The sequence below is a fragment of the Gekko japonicus genome, unplaced genomic scaffold (assembly GCF_001447785.1).
Source record: "Gekko japonicus isolate JY-2015 unplaced genomic scaffold, Gekko_japonicus_V1.1 scaffold135, whole genome shotgun sequence".
Classification (NCBI taxonomy): domain Eukaryota; kingdom Metazoa; phylum Chordata; class Lepidosauria; order Squamata; family Gekkonidae; genus Gekko; species Gekko japonicus.
Window position 1 is genome coordinate 87,588 of NW_015175359.1, and position 26,118 is coordinate 113,705.

The 26,118-nt window shown below is 46.6% G+C and overlaps 3 protein-coding genes across 3 annotated transcripts in view; 2 read left to right on the top strand and 1 right to left on the bottom strand.

The window, feature by feature from the left end:
• Nucleotides 1–4,041: 4,041 nt before the first annotated feature.
• Nucleotides 4,042–11,382, top strand: IQCD (IQ motif containing D). Its single transcript, XM_015425290.1, has 4 exons — nucleotides 4,042–4,752; nucleotides 7,626–7,859; nucleotides 9,317–9,388; nucleotides 11,110–11,382. Exons 1-4 carry the CDS (start codon nucleotides 4,042–4,044, stop codon nucleotides 11,380–11,382), a joined length of 1,290 nt encoding a protein of 429 aa, XP_015280776.1.
• A 1,953-nt stretch (nucleotides 11,383–13,335) lies between these two features.
• Nucleotides 13,336–19,149, bottom strand: RITA1 (RBPJ interacting and tubulin associated 1). Its single transcript, XM_015425334.1, has 3 exons — nucleotides 19,081–19,149; nucleotides 16,685–17,088; nucleotides 13,336–14,251 (listed from the first exon to the last, which is right to left on the bottom strand). The coding sequence occupies exons 2-3, from the start codon at nucleotides 16,972–16,974 to the stop codon at nucleotides 13,720–13,722; spliced, it is 822 nt and encodes a 273-aa protein (XP_015280820.1). The 5' UTR covers nucleotides 16,975–17,088; nucleotides 19,081–19,149; the 3' UTR covers nucleotides 13,336–13,719.
• Nucleotides 19,150–19,876: 727 nt separating this feature from the next.
• Nucleotides 19,877–26,118, top strand: part of DDX54 (DEAD-box helicase 54) — a 27,530-nt gene continuing 21,288 nt past the window's right edge. Inside the window, 7 exon segments of the mRNA XM_015425292.1 lie at nucleotides 19,877–20,043; nucleotides 20,672–20,798; nucleotides 21,281–21,351; nucleotides 21,963–22,151; nucleotides 23,910–23,959; nucleotides 25,066–25,107; nucleotides 25,872–25,967. Coding sequence (XP_015280778.1) covers nucleotides 19,966–20,043; nucleotides 20,672–20,798; nucleotides 21,281–21,351; nucleotides 21,963–22,151; nucleotides 23,910–23,959; nucleotides 25,066–25,107; nucleotides 25,872–25,967 — 653 coding nt within the window. The 5' untranslated portion in view covers nucleotides 19,877–19,965.

Below are 26,118 nucleotides of genomic sequence, written 5' to 3' on the forward strand. Positions count from 1 at the left end.
CGTCGTTGCAGCTGTGGCCGAGAGCGGCGGCCGCCATAACTTTTTAAAGAGCCCCTAACTTTGTTGGTCTTAAAGGTGCCCCTGGACTCAGACGTTGTTGCACCTGAGAGGACGCTCTGCATGCATCAGGCAAGCCTGAGAACTGCAAGCGAAGCCATGTTGGATCAGGCCACTGGCCCATCCAGTCCAACACTCCGTGTCGCACAGTGGCCAGAATCCAGGTGTCATCAGGAGGTCCACAACAGCGGGGCCACAAGACTCCTCTTTGGAACACAGTTGACTTAGTTCTGAATAAGCATGCATGAGATTGCGTCTGTCCGCCTTGAGATAATAATTGTTACTAAAGCAAAGAATAGCACCCCTCTGAGCTCATATTACTCCTGGATGAACGACGGTATAGCTGCAGTTTGTAACGGAAGTGGGATATGTATCACGCTAGTATGTTTGTACCTCTATGGAGGCGAGTAAACCTTTTTCTTTTGAGCCTCGTGCGCGTGCGCGCGAGTCTTCAACCTATCCCGATTGCACCACCCCGGTTTTGTATATCTGGAGAGACTGGGGGGGGGGGGGGGGGGGGGGGGGAGGGACATGGCTATGCATTTCGGGTTCCGTTTGAACGCCTCCATTTGCGGGGCAAGGAGCGTTGATCTGACTTTTCCCGTCTCTACGAAAGCAAAATAGTGGCGCAGAAATGTACCACCTCTTGTATTCGAGGCTTTAAAAAAAGTGTCCTTTTGTTCCTTTTAAATACTGGTTGACACGCAACAGAAATAGAAAAAAAAATGCAAAAATGCTTTCTCAGTCTCTCTTTATTAGCGCTTCGGGTCCAACTTTCCATTGCAGGGGGAAAAAAGTTTCCACCATAGAAAGAGAAATTAGTTGGCGCTCGTCCATCATAGGGTTTTTTCCAGTGGCACTTGCGTTTCACCATTTATTTATTCTAAATAAAGCAAGCATTATAGGTAGCTTTGTCGCAGAAGGGCAGTACTTTATTGTTACCAACTAAAAAGTGGCACAAAAGTTACTTCTATCCGAATTCTTACACCCTGAATAAAAGCTGCACGAAAAGCTCACCAGAATAAAACTTTTATTGGTCTTAAAGGTGCCCCGGCGAAAACGTAGTGGAACCGGAAACGTAGATCTCCTTGTGCTGCGAATCCCCTTTGACGTAATGTAAAAAAAAAGTGGGACAGGAATTCTCTCCTTTAAAACATTCTCCGATACTTTTATTGGACGAGCCTCTCTATGATGAACAGCGAAGGGCAGATGTGCGTTAGAGGCTTTGATTGGTGGTTTACTCAATCAAGCCCCTCCCCTTCCAGAGTTAGACGCTTTCACTTCCTCCACATAGAGCGACCAGGTTGCTAAGCAACAGACAGAATTGGACTGACTTTCTGCAAGGAAGCGGTCTTGTGTCGTTTATTTTTCTCTCTTTTCTTTTTTTGCAGGGCTTCTTTCGGGTGAGTCTGTCAAAAGGATCAAAGACTTATAACAGCTTCCATACAAGGATATGTTAATTTTTTAAAAATTCTTGCTAAAAGAGGGCTTCATAAAGATCTATAAAATCATGAACAGTCTGGACAAGGTGGATTGAGAATTTATTCCCACTTCGCTCCACCCCCGATAATATTAGACTTTGGCTTCCCCGGAAGAAATTAGCAGTCTGTACACTCTGGGACTGGATCCTCCATGTTCAAAGGCAGTGCAGCTTTTATTGTGTATGCAGGTTCACTGTAAGCCTCAAAAACCAAATATTGGCTGATATACCTGAATTTAAATAACTAACAATGCTAGCCTGGCATGTATACATGTAACAAAATTCAGTGGGTGTTATTCCCGAATAAGAATGCTTAAGATTGTGTCTTAAATTTGTGGACAGGGTTGCCAACAGACCTGATGAAAAATATCTTTTGAAAATGGGCAGGTTCAATATTTCATGGCATGGGGGTAAATAGCATCCCATTTAGCCTCTGTTAAAAGGACAGGGCTTTTTTTCCTCCACCCAGCAGCTGGCAACCCTGTTTGTGGGGAAGGACAGGGTTTGTGGGAGACTGGGCCTTTCACCCTGCAGGCTTTCTATACATTGACTCTGTTTGGGGTTGCCTGTTCCATCTGCAGTCCTAAGTGTTCTTCTCTGGAAGTTCCTTTGATGGCTGTGGGACTGGAAGCTTGATCCCTTGCATGTTTACCTGAAAGGAAGCCTCACTATTGTCGTAAGCAGATTTTTATGTGACACTTCACAGAGTAAGAGAAACAAAAAAAATGAAGAAAATTAGATGGCTGTTTACTCCAAAGAGCTTACAGTCTTAACAGCCTGAGCTTATCCATGTTTAGTCAGAAATAAATCTCACTATTATGTGTATTACTCTAAAGTAAAAAATGCTGCAGTCCTGTGTAATGTTCCCTCTAAGCTGTGAAGTCCTGTGAGCAAAAATTCTACTTTGTGAGTTCCTGGCATTAAAGTTGTGAGCAAGCGATTTGGCTACTGCATAAATTAGTTTGCTCTGGAGCCGTCCCTTCCTGAGCTAAGACAAAAATGGGTGAGCTGGAGGCTAAAAAACGGTGAGCTAGCTCACACTGACTCAGCTTAGAGGGAACACTGGTCCTGTGTAAAAATAGGTCCTTTTAAATACACCGAGATTCACGTTGAAGAAGATGTCAAAGCTACTTCAATGTGGATGCACTATCGCCATCTATGTATTACTTGTGTCATGTCTTCTCTATTTCTTAGTCAGATATAAACTGCTGTGGGGGGGCCTTTTGCTGTAGGAAAAAAGGACAAAGTATAAATGTGTGTTATACAGAGGGTTGCCAACACATCAGGAGAAAAATGTCCACAGGCTTAATGTGTGGAAATGGAAAGCTGAAGCTTTTCATGGTATGGAGGTAAACAACATGCCCTTAAGCCTCATTTTAAAAGACAGGATTTACTTTTCTTCAGGCAGTTGGCACCCTTGTCTAGGGTTGCCAACTGCCTGGAGAAAAAATGTCCTGTTCCTAGGCTACAGTCACAAACACTAAATAATCTACTTTCAATACATTTTCAGTACACTTTCCAACTGGATTTTGCCAGTTCACACAGTACAACCCAGTTGGAAAGTGCACTGAAAGTGGATTGAAAGTGGGTTATTTAGTGTGTGTGATTGCAGCCTAATAGAGGTTTAAAGGTTATTTAGCAGGATGGGATGTTTCTTTACCTCTGTGCCATGAAAACCTTACCTTACTATTTCTAAACCCTTGTTCAAAGGACAGGGCATTTCCCCCCAGGGCTTTTGGCAACCCTGGGCCACACTTTGGTATATCTGTTGGACATGGGCCTAGGATTGCATGCACTCACCATGACACATGGAAAGTAATGGCTGAGTCCCTTATATAGTTATATGCACTATGCACTCATTTGAAAGCTTCACAGAAAATTACTTATGTACAATGGTAGGCCTGAGCTCCACTGTAGTCTGTCAGTCTAAACTGGCTCATGCAGGCTTTCACCCTCCCCTGAAGTAGCCATTACCAAACCCTTCCTAAACCACTGAACCTTACAAACACAAACCATATAATTCTGTCTGCTTTCACAACAGTGATCCTGATACTCCTCATTAAGATTAATATCAGCCCAGCAGTGCAGACACCTGGCTGTTTTGCCCTATTCCATAAATATTATCCACCAATGAACCCCAAGCTATTCCTCAGTCAGAGTTCACCTCTTTTCCCATCCTCCTGCCTGACTTCTGCCTTTTCTCCCTCACCCACCAGCTGCCTCTGAGAATATCTACCGTGCTACACAGTCCAAACCCATAGGTCGTCATCATTCTGTCTTTGATTGCAAGAGCACCACAAATGTTGATGCACCCGTTCCATCGTGCATCTTCTTGTCATTTTACACACACTTGTGCTACTGAACTGCATTTCTGTTCTAATTCTGCCACGTAAATTGTTTTATTAGCAGATCTACTCACGGAAGCCAGAAGTATCAAAGCATCTGGAAGTCTTGGGGTCCAAACGGCTTAAAAGCACATACTGTGAGCATATCCAGTTGACAGCATGGCAACCAAAGTGCTGTCTTCATCCCATGACTCTGTTGACCGGAGCCCTGTGAGCGGGTCCCCGGTGAACCGAATTTCCCCAAGGATGACTATCAAAACCCCATTAAAGATCCTGGATCCTGGTAGGTCAAAACTAACCACTGTTGAGACCAAGAGGATTATATCTGTCTTGGATGACACCATCATTAAGGTAGAGCTGGTTACTATGTTCTCACACGTTCTGGAGAACCTTGAGGATTTCAGCATAATGTTGGGTCAGGAACTTTGGGGGGCTCTTAAAGAACATCTGCGGCTTTCAAATAATATGGAAGCCGTGGTTGCCCGCCTCGAGAAAGAAGGACTTCTGCTTAAGGGCATTGCAAAAGGGAACCTATTTGCTGCAGAGGATGAAAGCGGCCAACTTCACCTGCATGTCGAAGGCTTAAAAAGTTCGGTCCGAAATATTGTGCGCTTGTTCAATATGAACCCCATAGCTGGTCGGGCAGTGAGAGATACTGCTTTTGCCAGGAGTCCAACCGCTGACATCTTGCTTAGAGGCCTGTTGGCTCTCAGAAAGTTTCTGTTTGAGATGCTTCTCACCACTCCATTGGAAGAAAAAGAGAAAATGAAGTTTATGCAAGAAATTGCCCTCCGAGACAGGAAAAACATGGAGATGGTTGCAGCTTTGGAGGATGAACTTGCATCAGCGATTCACAGTCGCGATGAGGAGGTACTGGGGAGGGGGAGTAAGGGTACAATTAGACAGCTGATGGTCAAAGCACTTACTTTATTTTAAGTATTTCTTGCCTATCCATTAATAACACTTGAACTGATTTACTGTGTTTAAAAAGAAGATACAAAGCTAAACCAGTAACTAGTATAAACAATAGTAAGAGCGCAGAATATAAACAGCCCTTAAAAGAAGCCATACAAATTGTTAAAGAAACAATGCACATTATTATTATTAAAAAAAAAAAAATTCAAAGCCCTGTGTGGCCAGGGACCAGCGTATCTACAGGACCTTCTCTCCCCATATGTGCCCCGTAGACCCTTGCGCTCTGCAGACCAACATCTCCTGGTAGTCCCCAGCCCAAAAGGTGTCCGTTTAGCCTCAACCAGGGCCATGGCCTTTTTTGCCCCGGCCTGGTGGAACACACTCCCATCTGAGATCAGGGCCCTGTGGGACTTGTTACAGTTCCTCAGGGCCTGTAAAATGGAGCCGTTCCGCCAGGCCTTTGGTTGAGGTGGCGGATGCCTTCAGTTGAGATGGCGGACATCCATTCCTTTCTGTCCTCCCCGCTCACAGTCTTTGTCACTGTGTCTCGTCCAAACTGACCCTGCTAGAAGATTGCCAACTGCACGAGGCACTTGAATGCTACATCCTGTCACCATTGTTGCCATTACCTGTTTATTTACAGTTGCTTTAGATTTTATGTTTAACACTTTTATGTTTGTTAACCTGTATACTGTTACCCACCCTGAGCCCACTTGTGAGATAGGGCGGGATATTAATAAATAGAATAAATTAATTAAGTGAATGCCCAGGCAGAAAAATGTTACAGCCCGGTGCCTAAAGCTTAACAAAGAAGAAGCTGGCCATATGATAGTCAAGGCACTACCACTGAGGAGACTCTGTTTTTTCCACCTTGCTTTGGGAGGGGGAGACATGAAGTAGTGACCCATGCCAACCTTTTATCATTAATGTGAGCAAGTTTCTAACCAGACAATTGATGGAAGAACACAGGTACCCCGTTCACACATTACAGTGAATGCACATACATCCAATGTTCCCTCTAAGATGAGTTTTTTAGCCTCCAGCTCACACATTTTTGTCTTAGCTCAGGAAGGATGGCTCCAGAGCAAACTAATTTATGAAGCAGCCAAATGGCTCGCTTCCAACTTTAATGCCAGTAGCTCACAAAGCAGAATGTTTGCTCACAGGACTCCACAGTTTAGAGGGAGCACTGCATACATCCCGCCTTTACATGTGTACAATTGTTTGTAAGAAGAGCCAACTTTACAAACAAAACTGGGGACCACTACCTGGATAAATAATGGCTTTCAGTTGCATGTTCCTCTGTACATACATTTAATGTAAAATGAAAATTACTTAGTGCTACTGAATGGTTTAGTGCACATATAAAAAAAAGTCAAAGGTACAGTATACACTGATTGTACATGCATTCACTGTAACCTGTGCACAAGAGTATAGATTCATTTTTGTGTTAAGCCAATAGGAGAGCAGGAGGAAATAGACAGGGTGCTTCTGTGGGCTGGGATGCTCTTCCCAAGCTGAAGGGAGAGGGCAGCTAACTGTGTGGAGAGCAGCCCTTCCCACCAGCTCTTGGATAAGTGTTCTGCCAGAGGGACTACAGAGTTCATACGGTAAAGACCAGAGCTGCAGTTAAATGAGCCAGCCTTCCCCATGGGATCCCTCAACCTCCGTTTCTTCCTGACTTCAAGACATTTTGAGAGGAAGAACAAGAGTAGTTGGTGACAGCACCATGCCCTGTGGCCTCTGAGACACATGTCCTCCCCGCAAGAGCCTGTGTTCTCCCACTTCAGGTTTGGGGCAAGGTGGAGAAACGCCTCAAGTGTGTACTTATGCTTTTGGTGCTGCTGGGTCTGCAAAGGGGCATCCTTATTCCTCTGATGGTAAGTCAGGTAGAGGACCAGTTCAGTAGAGAAGGAGGACCAGGCATACTATACAAATATGCAAAAGACCAGGTGCTAGCAGCAGCAATGGTCTGTGAGAATTAAGACTTTTTCAACTGTGGCTACTTACTACTTTGTCCACCAGAATGGCCAAATACACGCCGACTGGGGGAAAGAGCCAATATGCTAGAGTGTTAGAGTGGTTGGACCAGAGGTCATTTCGGGGGGGAACGCAGTTCCCCCGGGTGAGGTGCAGGGGGGCGGGGCACATGACAAAGCCCCGCCCCCTGCTTCCAGCTGCCCCGCTTCCGGCCCTCATTCAGCCAGGAGGAGGCAGGAGGAGAGGGAGGGTAAGTTGCCTCCTCCCCGTCTCTCCTCACCCCTGCCTGCCTGGGGCCAGGGAGGGCCTTCGCGGGGCTTCCTCGCACTCCCGCTGGCCTTGCAGGTCCACCGCCGGGCCCCTGATGTCAGGGGGTGTGGCATATGCTAATGAGTTATGCTAATGAGTTCCCCTAGTTCTTTTTCTATGAAATGACCCCTGGGTTGGACTAGGACTGGGGAAACCTGTGTTTGAATCTCCACTCATCCGTGAAGCTCAGTGGATGATCATGGCCTAGTCACTCTCTGTCATAGCCTCCACTACCTCATGGTTGTTTGGAGCACAAAATGGAAGAATGTACCATGTACACTACCCTGAGCTCCTTGGAGGAAGGCTGGAATGAAAAACTGATAGACAAAGGAAAAGGCCCCTGGCAGCTGGTTGACTTCTACATGTATTATTAGGCTAGGGCAACCATCTTCAGCCGATTGATCAGGATCCTCGGGTGTGTCGTGGAGCCTGACTTGCTGGGTTGTGAGCCTCTACAGAACTCCTTTGTTGTTGTGTTGCTAGTGCATGTGCATTTGTGTGTCTTTGCATGAGTATTGAGAGTCCCATCTATTGTTCAGATTTCCAAGAAGAACACCTCCATCAGGGAACTGAAAACCCACTTACACAATCTAGCTAAGTTTTCTGACAACCAAATCCAGCGTACCAGAGCCGAAGTGGAGAAGCAACAGAAGGGGGAACTGCGCAGCTCTCAGGCAAAGTGCGCCAAGATGTTGCAGGACATACAGCAGTTAAGGGCCCAGCTCAATGCCCTCATTGCAGAAAATCGAGAGTCGGAGTTCACTCTTCGAAAGGTAGCTGCAGGGTGATGGAATTCCATAGGATATTAGGGTTGCTATAATAATTTATTTATTTATTTATTTTTCATATTTATACCCCGCCCTCCCCAATGGGCTCAGGGCGGCTCACAAAGGCAAGGAAAAAAACCGAGCCATAATTAAAACATATGATACATAATAAAAACATCCAATCATTAAAACAGTGGTGCTCAATCAATTATTAAACATAAGTCCAAGATGGCTCGGCTCAGTTCTTCTCCAGAATCTTCTGACCATTCCCAAGTTCTTCCTCAGGGCCTCGCAACGTCCTCTAGGTGCAATGGCGGTGATGGTATAGTGGGGCGGCGGCTCCTACTCAAAAGCCTGGCGGAAAAGCTCTGTCTTGCAGGCCCTGCGGAACTGCATAAGGTCCCGCAGGGCCCGGATCTCCCCTGGGAGCTCATTCCACCAGGTAGGAGCCACCACCGAAAAAGCCCTGGCCCTAGCCACAGCTGATTTAGCATCCTTGGGGCCTGGAATGTCCAACAGATTTTGGGCCCCTGACCGTAGTGCTCTTCGCACTTTGAAGCGAATCCGGTATGCTATTAAACGTCCAGGATCAGAGTAATAAAACAGCCCTGCACAATTTCACACCTGCTAAGCCAAGTAAACCCAGCCTGGAGCTTGATAAACTTCCTTGCTTTGCAAGAATAGGAGGGTTCTTTATGTACTTGGCAAGCCACAGTACCTTGGCTTCAGAGGATTGCCACAGATGAACTACAAGCCTTCGACAGTGTGTCTGGGTGGCATTGTTGTGCTTGTGGCATCCCTGTTACCACCTGTGACATGTCAGGTGGTATGCAAATTTGACAGTACAACACAAATTACCACGGGGCATCAGGGCTAGTGGACTGTTTGGCTTTGCGGGTCACTCACAAGTTGCGCTGTGGAAATGGTAGTGTTTTTAGGACTGGTAAACAAGAGTGGAATATTTTATCTTTGCAACCTACTATTTATTTTAGCGTAAGCGGGGAGCAGGCTGCCCTGAATATCATTTTAATTTGGATACTGAGTGGCTATTCCCCCCTCACCCCCATCTGCAGGGAAAGCACACCTCCTATTTGGAACACAGTGAAGCTCTTCAGTCGTACCAGCTGTTATGAACTGACTGCGCAGGAGCCCACTCATGTTACAAAATGTATTCCCAGCCCCCACATCACTGCCTGGAGAAACGCAGGACTATTCCTAATATAAGTAATAGGTGTAAACTGTAGCTATTTGGGGGGAAAGAAAGCAGTGACCAGTTCCTAGCCAGAAGCTGTGTTCGTAGACTGAGACTATCAGACTCCTTAAAGCTGATGTGAGTTTCGCTGTCCAGTGCTCTTCTTCGTGGTGCAGTGATGGGACTGCCCTGCCTATGTGTGTCATTTCTAGATAAGATAGCCTGATTTCTAACTGGACGTGTGTTTTTTTGTGTGTGTTGTCTACTTTAGAAGAAATACAAAGTGGAGATAGAAATAGAGAACTGGATCCAGAAATACGACATTGAGATGATAGAAAAACAGGTACCGATTATCCTACATGTTTTGCTTTGAGCCGCTTTCCGTCTCAGGAATTTTCTCCTCAAGAGCGTCATTTCAAAAAACACGAAGCAGCAAAATCGTTCAGGGTTCTGGCATGGGATGGCTCTTCCTTCTCCTTTGCATCTGATGGAGGGTGTTTCTTACCTCAAGGTCACCACACCAAGCTATTCCTCCCACCTCCTAATTAGATGGAACAGCTCTGCTGGTGCTGAACTGGGCATCTGGATCGGGGTCCTCCTCCAATCAGCTTGTATGGCTGACCTGTACTACACCCAGGGCCGATTGCAACACCCTGACACGGTTTGGTCATCCGTTCTATTTCTGTGCAGTCAAAAGGAGGATTGGGTACAAAAAATGGCAAAATGAGATGACAGGAAGAATAATCAGGGATGCTGAGAAGTGGGTTCCAAAGTGGGGGGAAGGGGGACCCAAGCCACAGTCCCAGCAGAGTAAGAACACAAGCATAATAGGACTTCCTAGACTTAGGACAGATGGGAGCTCCTTTGGGGAGCTTTCATTAAGCAGAAGCAACTAGAGCCCCCCCCCCTCAATGCACTGACAGGAGTGCAGTGCCTGCACACAGAGGCAGGGTCCATGTATATGCTCCCTCCCCATGATGGAGTACACTGCTTGCCAAACATAGGAAGGTAATGGATGCGTGAACATAAGCTGGCAACCATGCAGAAGCAGGACCGACACACTCAATGCCTGTTCTGGGCGCATTTAGTCAATGCATGGAGGACTCATTTGCCGAGGACTAGAAAGGGACTATATGCTGTGTACACCAATGTTGTTATGACAACAGCTCCCAGGGAAGGATCTTTCCCAGTTCTACTACCTAAAAACGTTGTGGCTGGAGGGATTGTACCTGAGACCTTCTTCTCTACTGCTGATCTCTCCTTACTTGTAATATATGAAGTTACTTTATAATGAGATAAGGACTTATTCTCCATCTAGCCCAATGCTGTCAATTCTGACTGCCTCTGACTGGCCATGATTTTGTCCCAACATCTCCCACCTGAGATCCTTTCAGTCAGAGGCTGGGATTTGAACCTGTGCCTTGGCACACACCACATCTGAGCCTTTCCCCTGCATAGCCTCCAATGCCAAGGATGAACACCCCCTTCCAGCAAGCACACGCTGCCTTAGATTTAGCCTTGTACTTTTGAAGACTTAATCTTTGGAAGAGGGGATGGTGACTTCTGCCCATCCTTCCTTCCCACTACGGACACCCAGTCTGCCCCCTGCGTCACCTTTAGTGTTGTTCCTTTCCATCTACTGATTCCCTAGCAATAAAATGGGGAGCCCTCAGTGGCCTGTAGCAAGAGGGGGAAGTGGGAGAGACCTGCTTGGGAAGATCTGCACCGTAAGCGGCTCCGGTTAGATACAGGCTGCTATTCTGTACCTCGCTCGGTTTCTCCCAAACTGAAATAAAAGTGGAATTTTTAACCCCCTTCACTCCATTGTGAACCAAGTCACATCTTGGGCACCTAGCGCTGAAGAGATTTCTCAGTGAAAAATACTAAAATCTCTTTTGCTGATCAACCACCCTTTCCCCAGTGTAAAGAGCCTTCGGTGGATGGAGCAACTGTGGCTGTCCCTCCTGTTCCATTCAAAATGCAGCTGCCAGCCAGGCCTGTAGATGCAGGGCCACATCTCTGGGTACCTTTCCTCTAACTAATGGCCTGTTCCTATCCTATCAGGAGGAGCTGGAGGAGATCGATGTGGTCTACAAGGTGGAGAAGGCCCAGCTGGAAGAGCTGAGGGAGAAGTTTGCCATACTCGATGAAGAGTTCAGCCAGATCCAGGAGGAGAGGCGGCTGAAGCAGGAACAGAGGGAGAAAGCCGAGAAAGAGCTGGCGATTCTGGCCCGGGCCGCCACCCTTATCCAGGCCTTGTGGAAGGGCTACCTGGTGAGGTCACTGTTGAGGACCAAGAGGAGAAGGAAAGGCAGAGGGAAGAAGGTCAGGAAATAAATGCTGACCCTTTCCTGCCTATTCAAAACAGCCAACTGTGCCAGATCCGGATAGTTTTAAATAGAGATTTTGATCAGTAGAGGTGAGGTTGGTTCCTTAATAAATGTAGGTCAACCAATAAATGTAAGTCAACCATTCAGACTTCCCCAGGAGCTGTTTTCCATTCTCTCTCACACACTGGGTTCCCAGTGGCTCTCCTTTTAGATCTTGGTCCAGTGATTCAGCTTGCAAATCAGTATATATGTACTCCCCTGCTGTAAAGGAGAATATCAGTAGGTCAGACCAGTCTCTCGTCCATCATCCTTTGTCATGGTGGCCACCAATGTTCCCTCTAAGCTGCAGTCTCTTGCCCATCATCCTTTGTCATGGTGGCCGGCCACCCAGAAGCAGGGAGCAAAGGCAATGGCTTTCCCCCACTGTTGCCCTTCTTTCCCCAAGCAACTAGTATTCTGAGGTACAGAATCAAACCCGGTTCTCCCAGATTAGAGTCCACACACTTAACCACTACACCAAACTGGCACCATACCTATCCCTCTACAAAATCCTATCTAAGCCAGTGGCCCTTGGTACAGTCTCTTACTGAATTCCACAGATCAATTGTACTGTAACTGAATTCCATATACTATAGTAGTTTGTCTCCAGTAACTACCCCCCATCGACCGCATTGCATGATCCCACTTTTTAAATGGAGGAGGGGTTCTATCAATTTCCCCCACACCTTACATCCTGGTACAGACCTCTAATTTCTCCCCTTTTTTTGGTTTCTTTTCTTGCATTCCGTTTGCGTGTGTGTGTGCGCGTGCCCATGCCTGGTGACGCCTACTGGGACATGGAGGATGTTCAGAGAAGTGGCTTGATAGCCTGCCTCTGCCTCCTGGCCCTGATATTTTCTGGATGTCCCCCATCCACATACTTGCCAGGGTTGGCCCTGCTTAGCTTCCCAGATCACAATTGCCTAGGCTAGCCAGGTCAGGGCATTTCTCCTCTTAGTTGTTCCCCCCCCCACACACACACACACACCGATTGCCTGGGCTAGCCAGGTCAGGGCATTTCTCCTTAGTTGTTCCCCCACACACTAGAAAGCCATAAACTCATTAGCTTTTCTTCATAGCTGTTATCTTCATCATTTTGCTTGCCTTTTTCTCCACCTTTCCCACCTTCTGGTCCGAATATCTTTTTTGGCATGGCATGACCAGAACTGTACACAGTATTCCAAATGCAGCTGCACTGTTTTTGAGTTTGCTGGACAAGAAGCCCTGCATCTTTTTATCAAAGAAATGAATACATGTACATGGATACATAAAGCTGCCTTATACTGAATCAGACCAGTGGTCCATCAAAGTCAGTATTGTCTCCTCAGACTGGAAGCAGCTCTCCAGGGTCTCAGATGGAGGTCTTTCTTATCACCTCCTACCTGATCCTTTTATTTGGAGATGCTGGGGACTGAACCTGGGAACTTCTGCATGCCAAACAGATGATCTACCACTGAGCCACACCCCTTTCTGTAGACACTGCAAAGTAAACAGCCACTAACAGAGCTTAGTCTCTTCATCTCACTGTTTTTCAGGTTGCTCACTGCAGAGATGTTCTGAAACATGGGGCACATGGCCAGCTTTAGCAATATGCTCTTAAGAAATGACCCCTAGTGTAAGAGGACAGATCAGAGCAGTCATCACTCTCTCCAATGGCACGCTCTTCATCTGAACTACAATCATACATCACAAGCAATGTAATTTTCAGCAGGGAGATAACTGGGTGGCTTTCAGGATTCTGAATCATCCAAGTAACTCCTTTCCTGTCCCCTTACACATACACACTTGTCACCTTGCCTGATCTAAGGACATTCGACACACATAGTTTCAGGCAAAATCCCCACTCCCCTGAACCCAAAACACCATTGTCAAACTGCCAAGAAAATCTGGTCTATGCAGAATCTTTTTTTAATAATGCCCCACAAATATTTGCAAGTATTTATTTTCCCCGCCACCTCTTCCCAAGCTGCTTCGTTAGAGGAGTGTGGAAAACTACTGTTGGGAGATTGAGATGCACAGGACAGTAACGGGGGATGGGGGCGGTGGTCTGCCATCTTTCAGCTGAGAAAAAGATCTCTTCCAAAATCCCACTTCACCCCAGGAAAAGCACATGCTGGTTCCACTTGATTCCCAGCGCCCTACCTTCAGTCCTCACCTTCCTCTTAGATCTATTTGCATGCCTAGCAACCGCCTCGTATTAAGCAAAGGGTTAAAGACTGCTATGATTCACTTGGTCAGTAAGCAGAAGTTCCATCTACTCCATGCACATTCCCATAATTCAGTGGGCACTTTTAGAGTTGCAGTTCTATTTCCAGGGAGGCCTAGGTTTGCATGAGCCTATAGCTCCTGATAACCTAGCAGATGGTGACCTTGATATGCCCTTTGAGCATGGCCTGGATCCTGGGGAAGCCACAGAGGCATCTGGGAGGCGGCGATCCTGCTGTCTGTTTATCCTTGAATCAGTCTCTGGTGGTTGGAATGTTTCAGAGGCACCATACACCCGCCTAACAGGCTGGTAGCCCATCCAGCCTAAGGCATCCTTGTTGTTCTCGTGTGAATTATTCTCAGGGTGCTTCCAAAAAGAGTGTTCTCTATATTGTGTCTCAACCCCCCCAGCCTGCTGAGATCTGGGTGTTTCTCGATGAACGACTCTCAACGGTTCCCCTTTCTGACAAGAAGGAAGCCTCGGATGGTTTCTGGAAGCGGAAGGCGGAGTCCAAATCAAAGTGCGAAGCTTAGCTGTATCCTCCTTCATCCAGGGAACAGATCCATCCTGTCCTCCTGACTTTGTGCCAAACAGTGTTTCGTCACAGTAGGATGCCGTTCGACTTTTCAGTCTTCAGGGAGAAATATAAACAGAAAACAGAAATGTTTATTCCCAAAGGGGCAATGGAGTGTTTTCACAGCAAGAGACTAACTGAGATAGTTTGCCAGCGCCTTCCTCTGTATAGCGACCCTGGTCTTCTTTTGTGGTCTCCCATCCAAATACCAACCAGGGCTGACCCTGCTGAGCTTCTGAGATCTGATGAGATCAGGCTAGCCTGGGCCATGCAGGTCAGGGCAAGGTACAAAGTTAGGAGAACAGTATTCAGTTATTTACTTACATTTACAGACTGACCCCATCGCAAAGGTTTTGGGGTAAACAGCTGTTGAAAGATCACATTAAAGAATCATGAGAGATCTCCCTCCTCCCCATCACTTCCTCTCTGATCCCCAGTAAAACGCCTACAGCAAGCTTTCCTGACCTTACAAGTTTATCTTTAATACAAATTTGGTAAATAATTTTTTTAAAAAATACAAAATTTGGGGTGCAGCATTCCAACTGGTTCATCAGTTACTCAACTAAAAACATTTCTGCTTACTAAAAAAGGTGGACCTGATGAGCTGGGCAACGTATACTATTTTTTTTTAATGTATTTTTAATATAATCTCTTATGAATGCTGCAAATGACCAATAATATCATTTTGGAAGAAGCATTCTCTCCTGTGATGTGGGAGGGAAGGTAGAATGCTTCTTTTGAGATGCCTGCTCTTGACCCATGAACAGCACCTAAAAACAAAGTATACTTCCCCCCCCCCTTTATCCCCTTTATGACTATTTCCTCATATGCAGATTGAATTAATTGGTGGACCAACTACAATGCGTATGATTAATGAACTCATTGGGGCCCTAATAGAAAGGCCAGAAAGTCAAGACATGCCAAAGCAAACACGATGCGGGGGGAAGGGGGTGCTATTAAATGCTCAATGGGGGTTTCTTCATGTACACATTTCCCTGACTCAGCCCAGCCTCTTCATCCTCATCTACAAACTGCATTCATGCAAATGAGCATGGTACAGAGGTTACAGGATCAGATGAGGACAAGGGAGGTGCAGGTTCGAATTCCCACTTAGCCACGAGGTACAGTAAGTGAAGGAGCTGCGGTGGCTCAAGTGGTTAAGACGCTGAACTACAGGCTGTGGAAGGTCATTAGTTCAGCAGTTCGAGACCCGAGTGTGCCGCATGATGGAGTGAGCTCCCATCTCTAGCTCCAGCTCCTGCCAACCTAGCAATTCAAAAGCAAGAAATTGCAAGTAGATAAATAGGTACCACTTCGGTGGGAAGGTAACAGCGTTCCATGCGCCTTGGTGTTTAGTCATGCCGGCCACATGACCACGGAAACGTCTTCGGACAGCGCTGGCTCTTCGGCTTTGAAACGGAGATGAGCACCGCAACCCTAGAGTCAGATTCGACTGGCTTTCGAGCAAGGGAACCTTTACCTTTACCTTTACAATAAGTGATCTTGGGCTAGCCACACTCTCAGCCTAGTCTACCTCACAGGTAGGATAAAAATGTACATGGAGAAGCCAGCCTTAATTACATTCATTTTGGGGGAGGGGCACCATCAGGGTCATGGCACTGGGAAAAGGGCAGTTTTAAAACTTCCCCTCTGGACCATTTCCATGATCAAAAATAACCCTAGTTTATAATGGCGAAAATTACAGATTCCCTGAAGAGAGCGGTTAACAGTGATACTCCTACTTACACCAAATTTGTTAGGATCTGGGCCCCAGTGTTAGACTATATGGTAACGAATGATATACTCCCAGCTAAGCAGATTTACCATAAATGGTTATATTTATAGAGTTTAGCAGGTATTAGAGCTGTATGGTGTGTGGATAGTTGTCAAATGGTTAGTAATGATCTTAGTTGCTATATGTAGAAATCTAGAACCAATATGTGTCATATGTATTGTATTTTATGATTCTAATAAAATGCTGCTGTGAGACAGCCTGTCAGGTCAGAGAGACAGTCTTGAGAGACAGTCTTGGTACAGAGAGAGACGAGAGACAGAGCTGTTCTGCAGCTTCAAGAAATCTGTTGTCGTGATTTGAACCCTGGTCAAAGTCAACAGAAAACGTATATTATAGCTGTCTATAGTTATAATTCTGTAGTTCTGAAGAAGTGAGCAGTGAGTTTTTAAGGTGCCACTGGACTCCTGCTCTTTTCTACTACAGTTTTATGCATCCATGTGTATTAATTCCCTCCCCCATTACCCAGCAGCTCAGTCCTCTTCCAGATCTCCCTCCATGGGTGCTGTGGAGGGCCAAAAACGAACATGAGACTCCCAACAACATCCTATGCAATTTACAAATCAGACAGCCAGGCTGCCAAATTTTGCTTGAAGAGAGCAGCCTGGCTGCTTTGACTTCCGTGAGATTCTTTGGGAAGAACCTTGCTGAATGTGCCCTCATTGCAAGTGGATGGATCCCTCCCAGATTCCCCATACCTGTACTTGTTTTTCTTTCTTGGAGTGCTGGGTGGTACAGGGGCTTTCGAAGAGCCAGCGTCAGCCTCCCATTGTGTTGCTGCAGGGCTCCACAGCAAGGGTCTCCGGGGTCCAGGCTGCTTCTCCACCCACGGGGGATCAAATTCCTCAACTGATGACTGGCGCCCTGCATGGGAGCCAAATAGGGTTTCATCCACATAGGAGGCTTTGGCCCTATAGCTGTTTCTGCCCCTGTGTTGCACCTGAAGGGGCTGAATTCCCGACACTGCCAGCTCTACAGAGGCCTTCATGGAGTCCAGCTGCAGAAGGTGCCATGCAGGACTGCAGGCGGCTAGAAGCACAGGATCCAGATCAGTGTGAACAACAATTCACTGGTGAATGGAGACCGAGTGACACAACAGCAGCTGTGTTTGAAGAAGAGAAGAGATTGGATTTATACCCCACCCTTCACTATCCAAAAGAGTCCCAGAGAGGCTTACAATCCCTTTCCCATCCCCTCCCTACAGCAGGCACCCTGTGAAGTAGGTGGGGCTGAGAGCTCTCTTGAGAACTGCCCTTGAGAGAACAGCTCTGAAAGAACTTGTGACTGACCCAAGGTCACACCAGCAGCTGCATGTGGAGGAGTGGGGAATCAAACCCAGTTCTCCCAGATTAGAGTCCGCGCTCCTAACCACTACACCAAACTGGCTCTCTACAGACCATCGCTTTATTTATTGAAAGGTTTATTCAAATATTTGTACTCTGTGTTTTCTCTCCTAAAAGGGACGAAGGTGGCCTAGAAATGAAGAATACTGCTATGGGTTTCTATAGACTTGCTATAATGTTTGCTAAACATGAAATTCTGCATGAAATGTCCCAGGCTCCTGATGTGATTCTTTGCAGCCAGGCCTTTCACACACATGCAATCAAATGCTGGCAAGACGGTATGTATGTGTAAAGGCTTGCTGACACTTAGTGCCGGGGAAATAATCAGAATGCCAACTTTGGATGGACAACGCTTGGGCTACTTTGGAAGTACAGCAGTCTTCATTTTGTTAGTACCCCACCCTTCACTATCCAAAAGAGTCCCAGAGAGGCTTACAATCCCTTTCCCATCCCCTCCCCACAGCAGGCACCCTGTGAAGTAGGTGGGGCTGAGAGCTCTCTTGAGAACTGCCCTTGAGAGAACAGCTCTGAAAGAACTTGTGACTGACCCAAGGTCACACCAGCAGCTGCATGTGGAGGAGTGGGGAATCAAACCCAGTTCTCCCAGATTAGAGTCCGCGCTCCTAACCACTACACCAAACTGGCTCTCTACAGACCATTGCTTTATTTATTGAAATGTTTATTCAACTATTTGTACTCTTGTGTTTTCTCTCCTAAAAGGGCCGAAGGTGGCCTAGAAATTAAGAATACTGCTATGGGTTTCTATAGACTTGCTATAATGTTTGCTAAACACAAAATTCTGCATGAAATGTCCCAGGCTCCTGATGTGATTCTTTGCAGCCAGGCCTTTCACACACATGCAATCAAATGCTGGCAAGACGGTATGTATGTGTAAAGGCTTGCTGACACTTAGTGCCGGGGAAATAATCAGAATGCCAACTTTGGATGGACAACGCTTGGGCTACTTTGGAAGTACAGCAGTCTTCATTTTGTTAGAGCGGGCCTTTGGTAAAGCATTCAGCGAACTGCACAGTTGGGACATGAGCATGAACTCAATCTTTTCAACATGGGGAAAGCATGGAGTGTTCTTCCTCCCACTCTTTTCTGCCATGAGTCTGCCTCATTACAATGTGTGAGCAACACATCAGCTCCTCTCCTGAATGCAAGGAAAGCGGTGATTTTTTTCAGCTCTTCTCCGCAGTATGCCAGAGAAATCAGCACAGTGCAGCCTGAGGCTGAATGCCTAAGCAAATTTAGGTTGCGATCTTCAGAATGAAGAGTAAGCCGCCTCATTGGATAAAATGCGACTTATTTCAGAGAAGACCTGCTTAATTCAGGAGCAAACTTCACTAGGCTCAGGCAGGGCTTATTGCCACATTAACATGCATTGGATCCGGCTGCAATGTTGCACACGGTCGCTTGGCAATCAACCCCGCTCCCACGCCACGGGCTTTGCTTGCGAGTAAACATGCCGACGAGCAAGCTGCAAAGCTGGAGCTCGGTCACAACTGCCTTCCGAGTAAACATGCAAGAGACTCGGGCTACACAAGTACCCCACATCTGCGCATTTATTTTTAAATTATTTGCAACCTGCTGTGTCCTTGGGAGACCCGGGGGGCAAGAATTAAAAAAGTCTCTGCAGCTGCACAGCTAAAGGGGCCCCTGGGTTTACGGAGGACCGCGCCTTCCAAACTCCGCAGGCTCCCCAGCGCCACCCCAAGACTCAAACAGGCGCGTCTCCCCTATCTTACAGAGATGCAGTTTCTCCTCTGCGGAGGCGATCGTTGCTCCCCTCGAGCAAGTCGAAAAGCCAAAGAGAGGTGTATAACTCAGAGTTCCACACACCCGTCACTTCCGATCCCGCTTATATTTTCTGGAATGCAATCCAAAAAAGGTGGGAAAACTTAGAAATGGCTGTAACTTAGAAACACCACCTCCGACAAAATAGGCGGATTGAATCAAAATTTATGCCCTGCCGTGAGAGCACAGAGGCCATGCTAATTTTTTTTAAAAGCCACCCTTCTCTAAACTTTTCAGGAAGATTATTTCAAAGCACCGCTACACAAAAGGAAGACACTAGTCCTTTCTTTTAGTATATTTTCTTCACTGCACTGATTTTTATGCATTTCTTCCTTTACACTTGCCCCTCACATGAAGGACTTACCCTGTCCAATTGATTCAGGTGGATAGCCGTATTAGTCTGAGGCAGCAGAACAAAGTTTGAGTACAGCGGCACCTTTAAGACCAACAAAGACGTATAAGCTTTCGTGTGCACGTACACTTCTCCAGATACTGGTCAGTTGAGAACCTGACGTGGTTTTGAAACACTAGAGATTATTGTCTCTAAAGGAAGGCGAAACCACACCGAACGAAACCATTTTTGAGAGGGGGGTTAAGCCTAGTAGGAGGAGTCTCAAGCGCTTGAGTGACAGAACAGCCAGCTCTTCCTGGGAATGTACCAAAGGGGCGGGGGTAATTGGGCGGTCCACCTAACACCCCCGACTCTAGCGGTGGTTGAGTCCAAGCTCAGCCCTCTGCCGTCTTGAGGGACGCACGTGGTGTCCCCTTCCTGGTTTCCCGTCGGATTTTGGTCGGAAGGGATCGCGGCGGGTCTGTATTGGACCCAAACAGTTTCTATGGCCCCCCTTCAGGCCTCGGGACGGAGGAGGAAAAGACAGCGGCGGTGTAAGGATCATGATTTAGACCCGCAACAGGTACTGAGAAAGCCAAGGATTTGTTATTATTTTTCAATTCGCTAAAAGAGAAGTGCCGGGACTCCCGCCAAGCAACCAGTTAGCCTGTATATTTTTGCCATGGAAGGTGCCGCATTTGACCTGGAAGTGATTTACTCGGTAGTAAGCCCTATTGAATGTAACGGGTCTTGCTTACGAGTAGCAACGTTGTTGTAAACACACATATATTTAGGTAGAAATAAGCCTCTGGTGCGTTCAGTGGGGATTATTTCCAAGTTACTTCAAGGATAGCATTTCTTTGAGAAGATTCTACCTTACCTTTCGCTAAGGTGGCTTGTAAAAAGATGTAAAAACCAAATTTATAACAGCAAAAACAGTTTAAATCCCAAATCAGCATCAGTGGTGAACCTGTACACACAATCCAAAAGAGGCTGGTTTGTCACCTAGTTCATCGGTAGGGCCACTGCCTATAGAAAACTGCTCAGAAGCACCAGTTATACTAACATTCAAACCCTTTATTAATTGCATATTCTGTCATTTTTAAAAAAGAGATGCTAATGTTTGCACTGGTAAAGCATAACAAGATGGTTCAGCTTCTTGTTCCTCCGTATCTGGTGCTTGCTTCTCTCTCAACTCCCTTTCTTCAAAGGACTATGAGATGCCAGTGCCGACCTTCCCCACATCTGATTGTGCTTCTGATGTTGAACCAGACACCCGGGAAATGGTTCGGGCCCAGAACAAGAAAAAGAAGAAGTCGGGGGGCTTCCAGTCCATGGGTGAGTGAGGGATAACTGTGTCTTAATTGTTTTGTGTTGGCTGATCTGGGATAGGGTGACACATTGTGCCCTTCCCTGGGGACATAATAGTCTATATTTTCCAACTTGGACCAAAATTTATTCTTGTTCCAGGCGATGGAGCAGTACTTCCTGCAAACAGCCTCAGATTTCTGTTTAAACACTTTTACCATTTGGGGGTATTGTGTAGCCCCTTACATTGAAAGGAGGGTGGAGTTCCTCCCTTATAAAGGATTGGTCCATCCATGACTATTAGCCACCATGATGGATCAGTGGAACCTCTGTGTTCAGAGGGTGTACACATCTGAATACCAAGTGCTTGGCGGGGGGGAGTGATGGGAAGGCTTTGGCCTCCATCTCCCAGATTATGGTCCTTGCAGGGCATCTGTTGGCTGCTTTAGGCAATAAGATCCTGCACTAGAGAGTTCCATCAGTCTGATCCTGTGAACTGTTTTCTCTGCCAGGTTTGAGCTACCCAGTGTTCAAAGGGATAATGAAGAAAGGCTACAAAGTGCCTACCCCAATCCAGAGGAAGGTGAGTGTTGGGCAAACCTCATATTTCAGGACACAGTGTCTGTTTTGTAGCATAGACACTATGGAGGCAGTTTCCTAAGCAGTTCTGTTGTGGCAGGGAGGGGGCGAAGAGAGGAGGGGCGGCAGCAGTATGTGGGGGCAAAGGCGGAGAAGGGAGTGGCTGGGATACCTGAAACCCATCCTTAAAACAGTGGCTTATTGATGCATATTAAAAATGTTTTCAGCTGTCCATCCTAAACTTGCTTTACTGCCTTTCGGTCGGTAGCTGATCTCCCAGTATTGTGGCAGGAGTTTGCAGCTTTTATAGTATCCCTGAGCTGCACAGTGAGTATTGGATCTGCCACTCACTACTGAAATTAAGCCTTTATTGGCTGCTGAAAACTGTGCACTCCACCTTGAGGCTGGGTGAGAAAGGCAAGCTATAAATTAAAATTTTAAAGTAATGGAGCTGGCCTATGTGGGATATATAGGCTGCAGCATTCAATTTGAAATGGTAGAATTCAGAAAACAGTATTTTCTACCCCCTTGATTTTTGCTGGTTGTATGAATTGTTTCTTATTCCCAGATTATTATTTTTTTGCCTTATTTACATGGGGCGGCCTTCTCTTACAGGCTATTCCACCCATCCTGGATGGCAAGGATGTGGTTGCCATGGCAAGAACGGGGAGTGGGAAGACAGCCTGTTTCCTCATTCCCATGTTTGAGAGGCTAAAGGCACACAGTGCAAAGACTGGGGCCCGGGCTCTCATCCTCTCACCCACTCGAGAACTTGCCTTGCAGACTCTGAAGTTCACCAAAGAGGTACGCTAAGCATGGAGGACGTTGGGGCTGGTGATGAGTAAAAAGAATGGGCCTTCAAAACCTGCTTGTCAATCCCAAGCCTCTCTCCTGAGGCTTCAAAGAGCCATGTGTGGTTCGTGTGCTGTTGGCTAGTGGAACATCCTGCCACTTTATTTCTGTTAAGTGCTTAGCAAGACTCAGACAGGCATATGGTGATGTAACATCTAATACGTATCCACGATCCTGAGGATCTGTAACCCAGAGATAAATTCTTTTAAACGCAGCTATTCAATGAAATCTCAGTATCATGAAAGACACAAACAGCACAGATTTGTAAAAGATCCAGTCAGTATAATGTCACCTCCATCTCCCTCTAGTGATCCAAGCCATTTCTTAAATAAGGAAGTGTTTGGCAGACTACTTTTTTTTTTTTTGGAATAATTTTTTATTTCATGACATACAACAACAAACATACATAACAACATACATAGGGGAATACAACTGTATTTTCTTAACACTATCTTTGACTTCATGTTCTAATTTTTAAGCATCTTATTTTTTCACCTTATAAATTTACTATTTACCTTTTATTAATAGTTAAATATATGTTTCTTGGTTCTTTTAATTGTGGTTTGAAATCCAAAAGTTCACATTTTTGGCAGACTTCTGAAAGTGAGCTTGAATTGGATTGTTTTCCCTGGGGCAGGGAGTTTCATAGAACTGGGAGGATCCTTCATGCAATTCATGGGAGGACCTATAGTTTAGGTCCTGGTGTGAATTTGTCCAGGTAAAGAACTGGAGGCCACAGGGCTCAGAAGCCCTCTGCCAGAGACACTGGACTGTCGCTGTCAGATGAAGTAACTAATTCTGCTCTAGATGGACCAGTGGTCCAACTCTTGAGTATTTCTAGCTGGAGGCTCTGGATAAGTTAGCTGTTTGTGGGATTGCCAGTAGCTGCAGGGGGGAGGCACCCAAAGCAAAACCTCTTCCCATGTTCCTGTTGGCAGAAATACATGCTTCACCATGCTGACGGGGTGGGGGGGAGAATTGGGTATTAAGATTTCTAAAAACGCAGCATTTTCAGAGGTGTATTTCATGAGTCACTGATGTTGGAGTCAGGGTAGCACGTTAGCCGCTGATTCTGGGATGTGTACAGTGAAGCTGGAGGAGTGGATTGGGATGTTAAAACAGCCTAAGAAAGAGTCAAACTGAGCAGTCCTGGCAGCATCACCAGCACCAGAAGGCTGCTCAGTTTGGACCTGGGCAGTGGTGGTGTAGGAGGAGGCAATGGACAGACCTACAGCTGTGGTTGCCACCATTGGCCGGGCCAGGTTGTGGCATGTTCTGCAGCCTTCTTGCTCAGCTTGGCCACCACTGGATCTTCAAAGCAGTGACCCCACTGGGTCTCTTTCCAGTAAGCCAAGAGGCCAGTTCACACCTGGAGACTAACGATCCATGCACTGTATCACCTTTTAATGGTGCATTTGCCTCCGTGGCAGTAGCAAGTCTGCCGTCAGCTGACATTCTTTTCCAGCCAGAAGTGTTACTTATTGTGCGCTGTCTGCTGAGGTTTGAGAGATGCAAACCTGTTTCAAGGAATTATGCAGTAGAGCTATGGCCACTTTAAAAACAAAAATTTCCATAACATTTTGTTGTTGTTCTGCGGGTAGACAGCAAAGGCTAGCTAAGAGTGGCAGATGTGACCCTTTTTAGAGTTTGACAGTAAAACAGCAATGCTCCCAGGACTCTAGCCTAACTCTCCTTTGTCTGATGTTGCAGCTTGGCCGGTTCACAGGCCTGAAGACTGCCTTGATTCTTGGAGGAGACAAGTAAGCGTTTGTGTTTAGACCTGTCCCATCATCATGGACTTGAATCGCTTGAGATGGTAGAAGGAGCCCTGTTGGATGCGATCCAAGGCCCACCTCACCCAGTAGCCTCTGTCCAGGAGTTCCAAGCCAGTTGCCATGAGTGGGGCACAGAGTCAACCAGCTCTCTCTTCCTGTTTGTTCCTAGCATATAGGATTCAGGAGTATATTGCCTCTGAACATGGATGCTCCATTTTGCCAGGGGAATGTAGTGATGGCTGCAGGAATAACTAGCTTTGGGGGTTTGTCCCAAGACTCCAGCTGTGTGTAGGTACCAGGGTGGCCATGGTTGCTCCATAGGTTTTAAAAAGGTATTAGAAAGGTTCATGGAGGATAAGTTTATCAATGGCTAGTAGCCATGCTGACTGAGGGGAACCTCCACATTCAGAGGCACTAATCCTCTGAATCTCAAACCCAGGAGGCAACATCAGGAGACGGTCTCAGCCTCTGTGCCCTGCTGTTGACCATCCAGAGGAACTGATTGGCCACTGTGAGAGACAAGATGCTGGACTAGATGAACCACTGGTCTGATCCAGCAGGGGTTTTTTTCTTGTCTTAGCTGTCATGGTGAAATATCCACTGAGAGAATTTTTTGGAGTCTCTGAAAGTGCTAGATAAAAACCAATTAAATAGAATAAGTCTTGGGAACGGAAAGAGTCCCCAAACCAGCAAATCTAATACGGCCTTCCCCCAACCCCCCAAACTAGCATAAAGGCATATGGGGAAATGATATTTTGGGCAGCTTCAACTGTGCCACTTCAAAATCTGGGTGGAGGATCCCCTTTTTGGAATGTTCCCTTTCATTTAAAGGAAGTGCTTGTGAATAGAAAACCAGCAGAAAAGGGTGGGTAGAACCTTTCCCCCCTGCTATGCTAGATTTCTGGTTATAGGGAGTGTTTTATGCCAAGGGACACTCATAGCTGGAATCTGTCACTGGGCACAGTGAAGTGTTGCACCTCATTCTCCTGCATGTCTGAACCAGGCCCCAGTGTGATTGTGGCTTTCTGGTTGAGAGAGGGAAAAGAAGTGCTATAGCTGTAACCCTTCAGATCTGCCGTTTTCTTTTCCAGGATGGAAGACCAGTTTGCAGCGCTGCATGAAAATCCTGATATGTGAGTCAAAAAAAAATTCCTGCCTCTGTGCGTATGTATGGTTTTTGTCTGGGGGAGGGGGGGATTTCTCTTTCCTAGCTTTGGGTGGAGACAAATCACTTAGGATCAGATCTAGGTAGCTGGGGCTGTCTTGAGACATATCTGGGAGAGGATTGGGGTTGCTCCTTGTATCTGTCAATCTGAGGCGAGGTTTTAACCTGGGTCCTAGTCTGACACTGTGCCACACTAGTCTGTCCTTACCTTGCCGCTTTAGGGCAGTTTTCTTGCGCTGTGACTTGTGTTGTACTACTACCACCTCTGAGGTTTGCGGCTGTCTTCGCATGGGTGCAAAAAGGGGAGGGGGATTCAATTGCAGCCTCCTCAGCATCTCATATAGTTTAGTCCTGAGGAGTAAACCTATGTCTGGATTATACCACCTTGGACCACAGCTAGGGGCTGGCATGACTGAATGCCCCTCCATATTTAAAAAATCATTGCTCCTAGAAAGCTAGGTTAGAACTCTTCTTCTGACATGCTAGTTCCCCCCCCCCATGTGTAGGAGGGGGCAGCATTCAGTTGCCTATAGTCTGAAGTACACAGTCACTATTTGGGTCACTTGTAAGAACTATACCCCCTCCTGCAAGGGTGTTAGATTCGCTGCCTCCCTGCTCTGGATACACCTTGGGATTAGTTCTCATAGGCAGGCAACAGGAGAGAGAGAGAGAACTCCTCTTCTCCTTACAACAGCAGTCACTGTGTCTGTCCCCACGTGCTTCCCCCCGCAGAATCATCGCCACTCCTGGCCGCCTGGTTCATGTGGCTGTGGAGATGAAACTCAAGCTACAGAGTGTGGAATACGTGGTGTTCGATGAAGCAGACAGGTCAGTTTTGGTTCTGTTGTCCAGATAAGAACATAAGAGACGCCAATGTTGGATCAGGCCAAAGGCCCATCCAGTCCCAACACTCGGTGTCACACATGGCCAGAAAATACCAGGTGCCATCAGGAGGTCCACCAGTGGGGCCAGGACATTA

What these genes read in the sequence shown, in the direction of transcription:
- RITA1 (XM_015425334.1), bottom strand. Translation starts at nt 16,974, where the DNA reads ATGAAGGCCTCTGTAGAGCTGGCAGTGTCGGGAATTCAGCCCCTTCAG. An exon ending in AGAAAGAAAAACAAGTACAG is followed by an intron (nt 14,252 to 16,684) that starts GTATGGGGAATC and finishes TTCTCCCTGAAG; the next exon opens with ACTGAAAAGTCGAACGGCAT.
- IQCD (XM_015425290.1), top strand. Translation starts at nt 4,042, where the DNA reads ATGGCAACCAAAGTGCTGTCTTCATCCCATGACTCTGTTGACCGGAGC. An exon ending in TTCACAGTCGCGATGAGGAG is followed by an intron (nt 4,753 to 7,625) that starts GTACTGGGGAGG and finishes TCTATTGTTCAG; the next exon opens with ATTTCCAAGAAGAACACCTC. An exon ending in CGGAGTTCACTCTTCGAAAG is followed by an intron (nt 7,860 to 9,316) that starts GTAGCTGCAGGG and finishes TGTCTACTTTAG; the next exon opens with AAGAAATACAAAGTGGAGAT.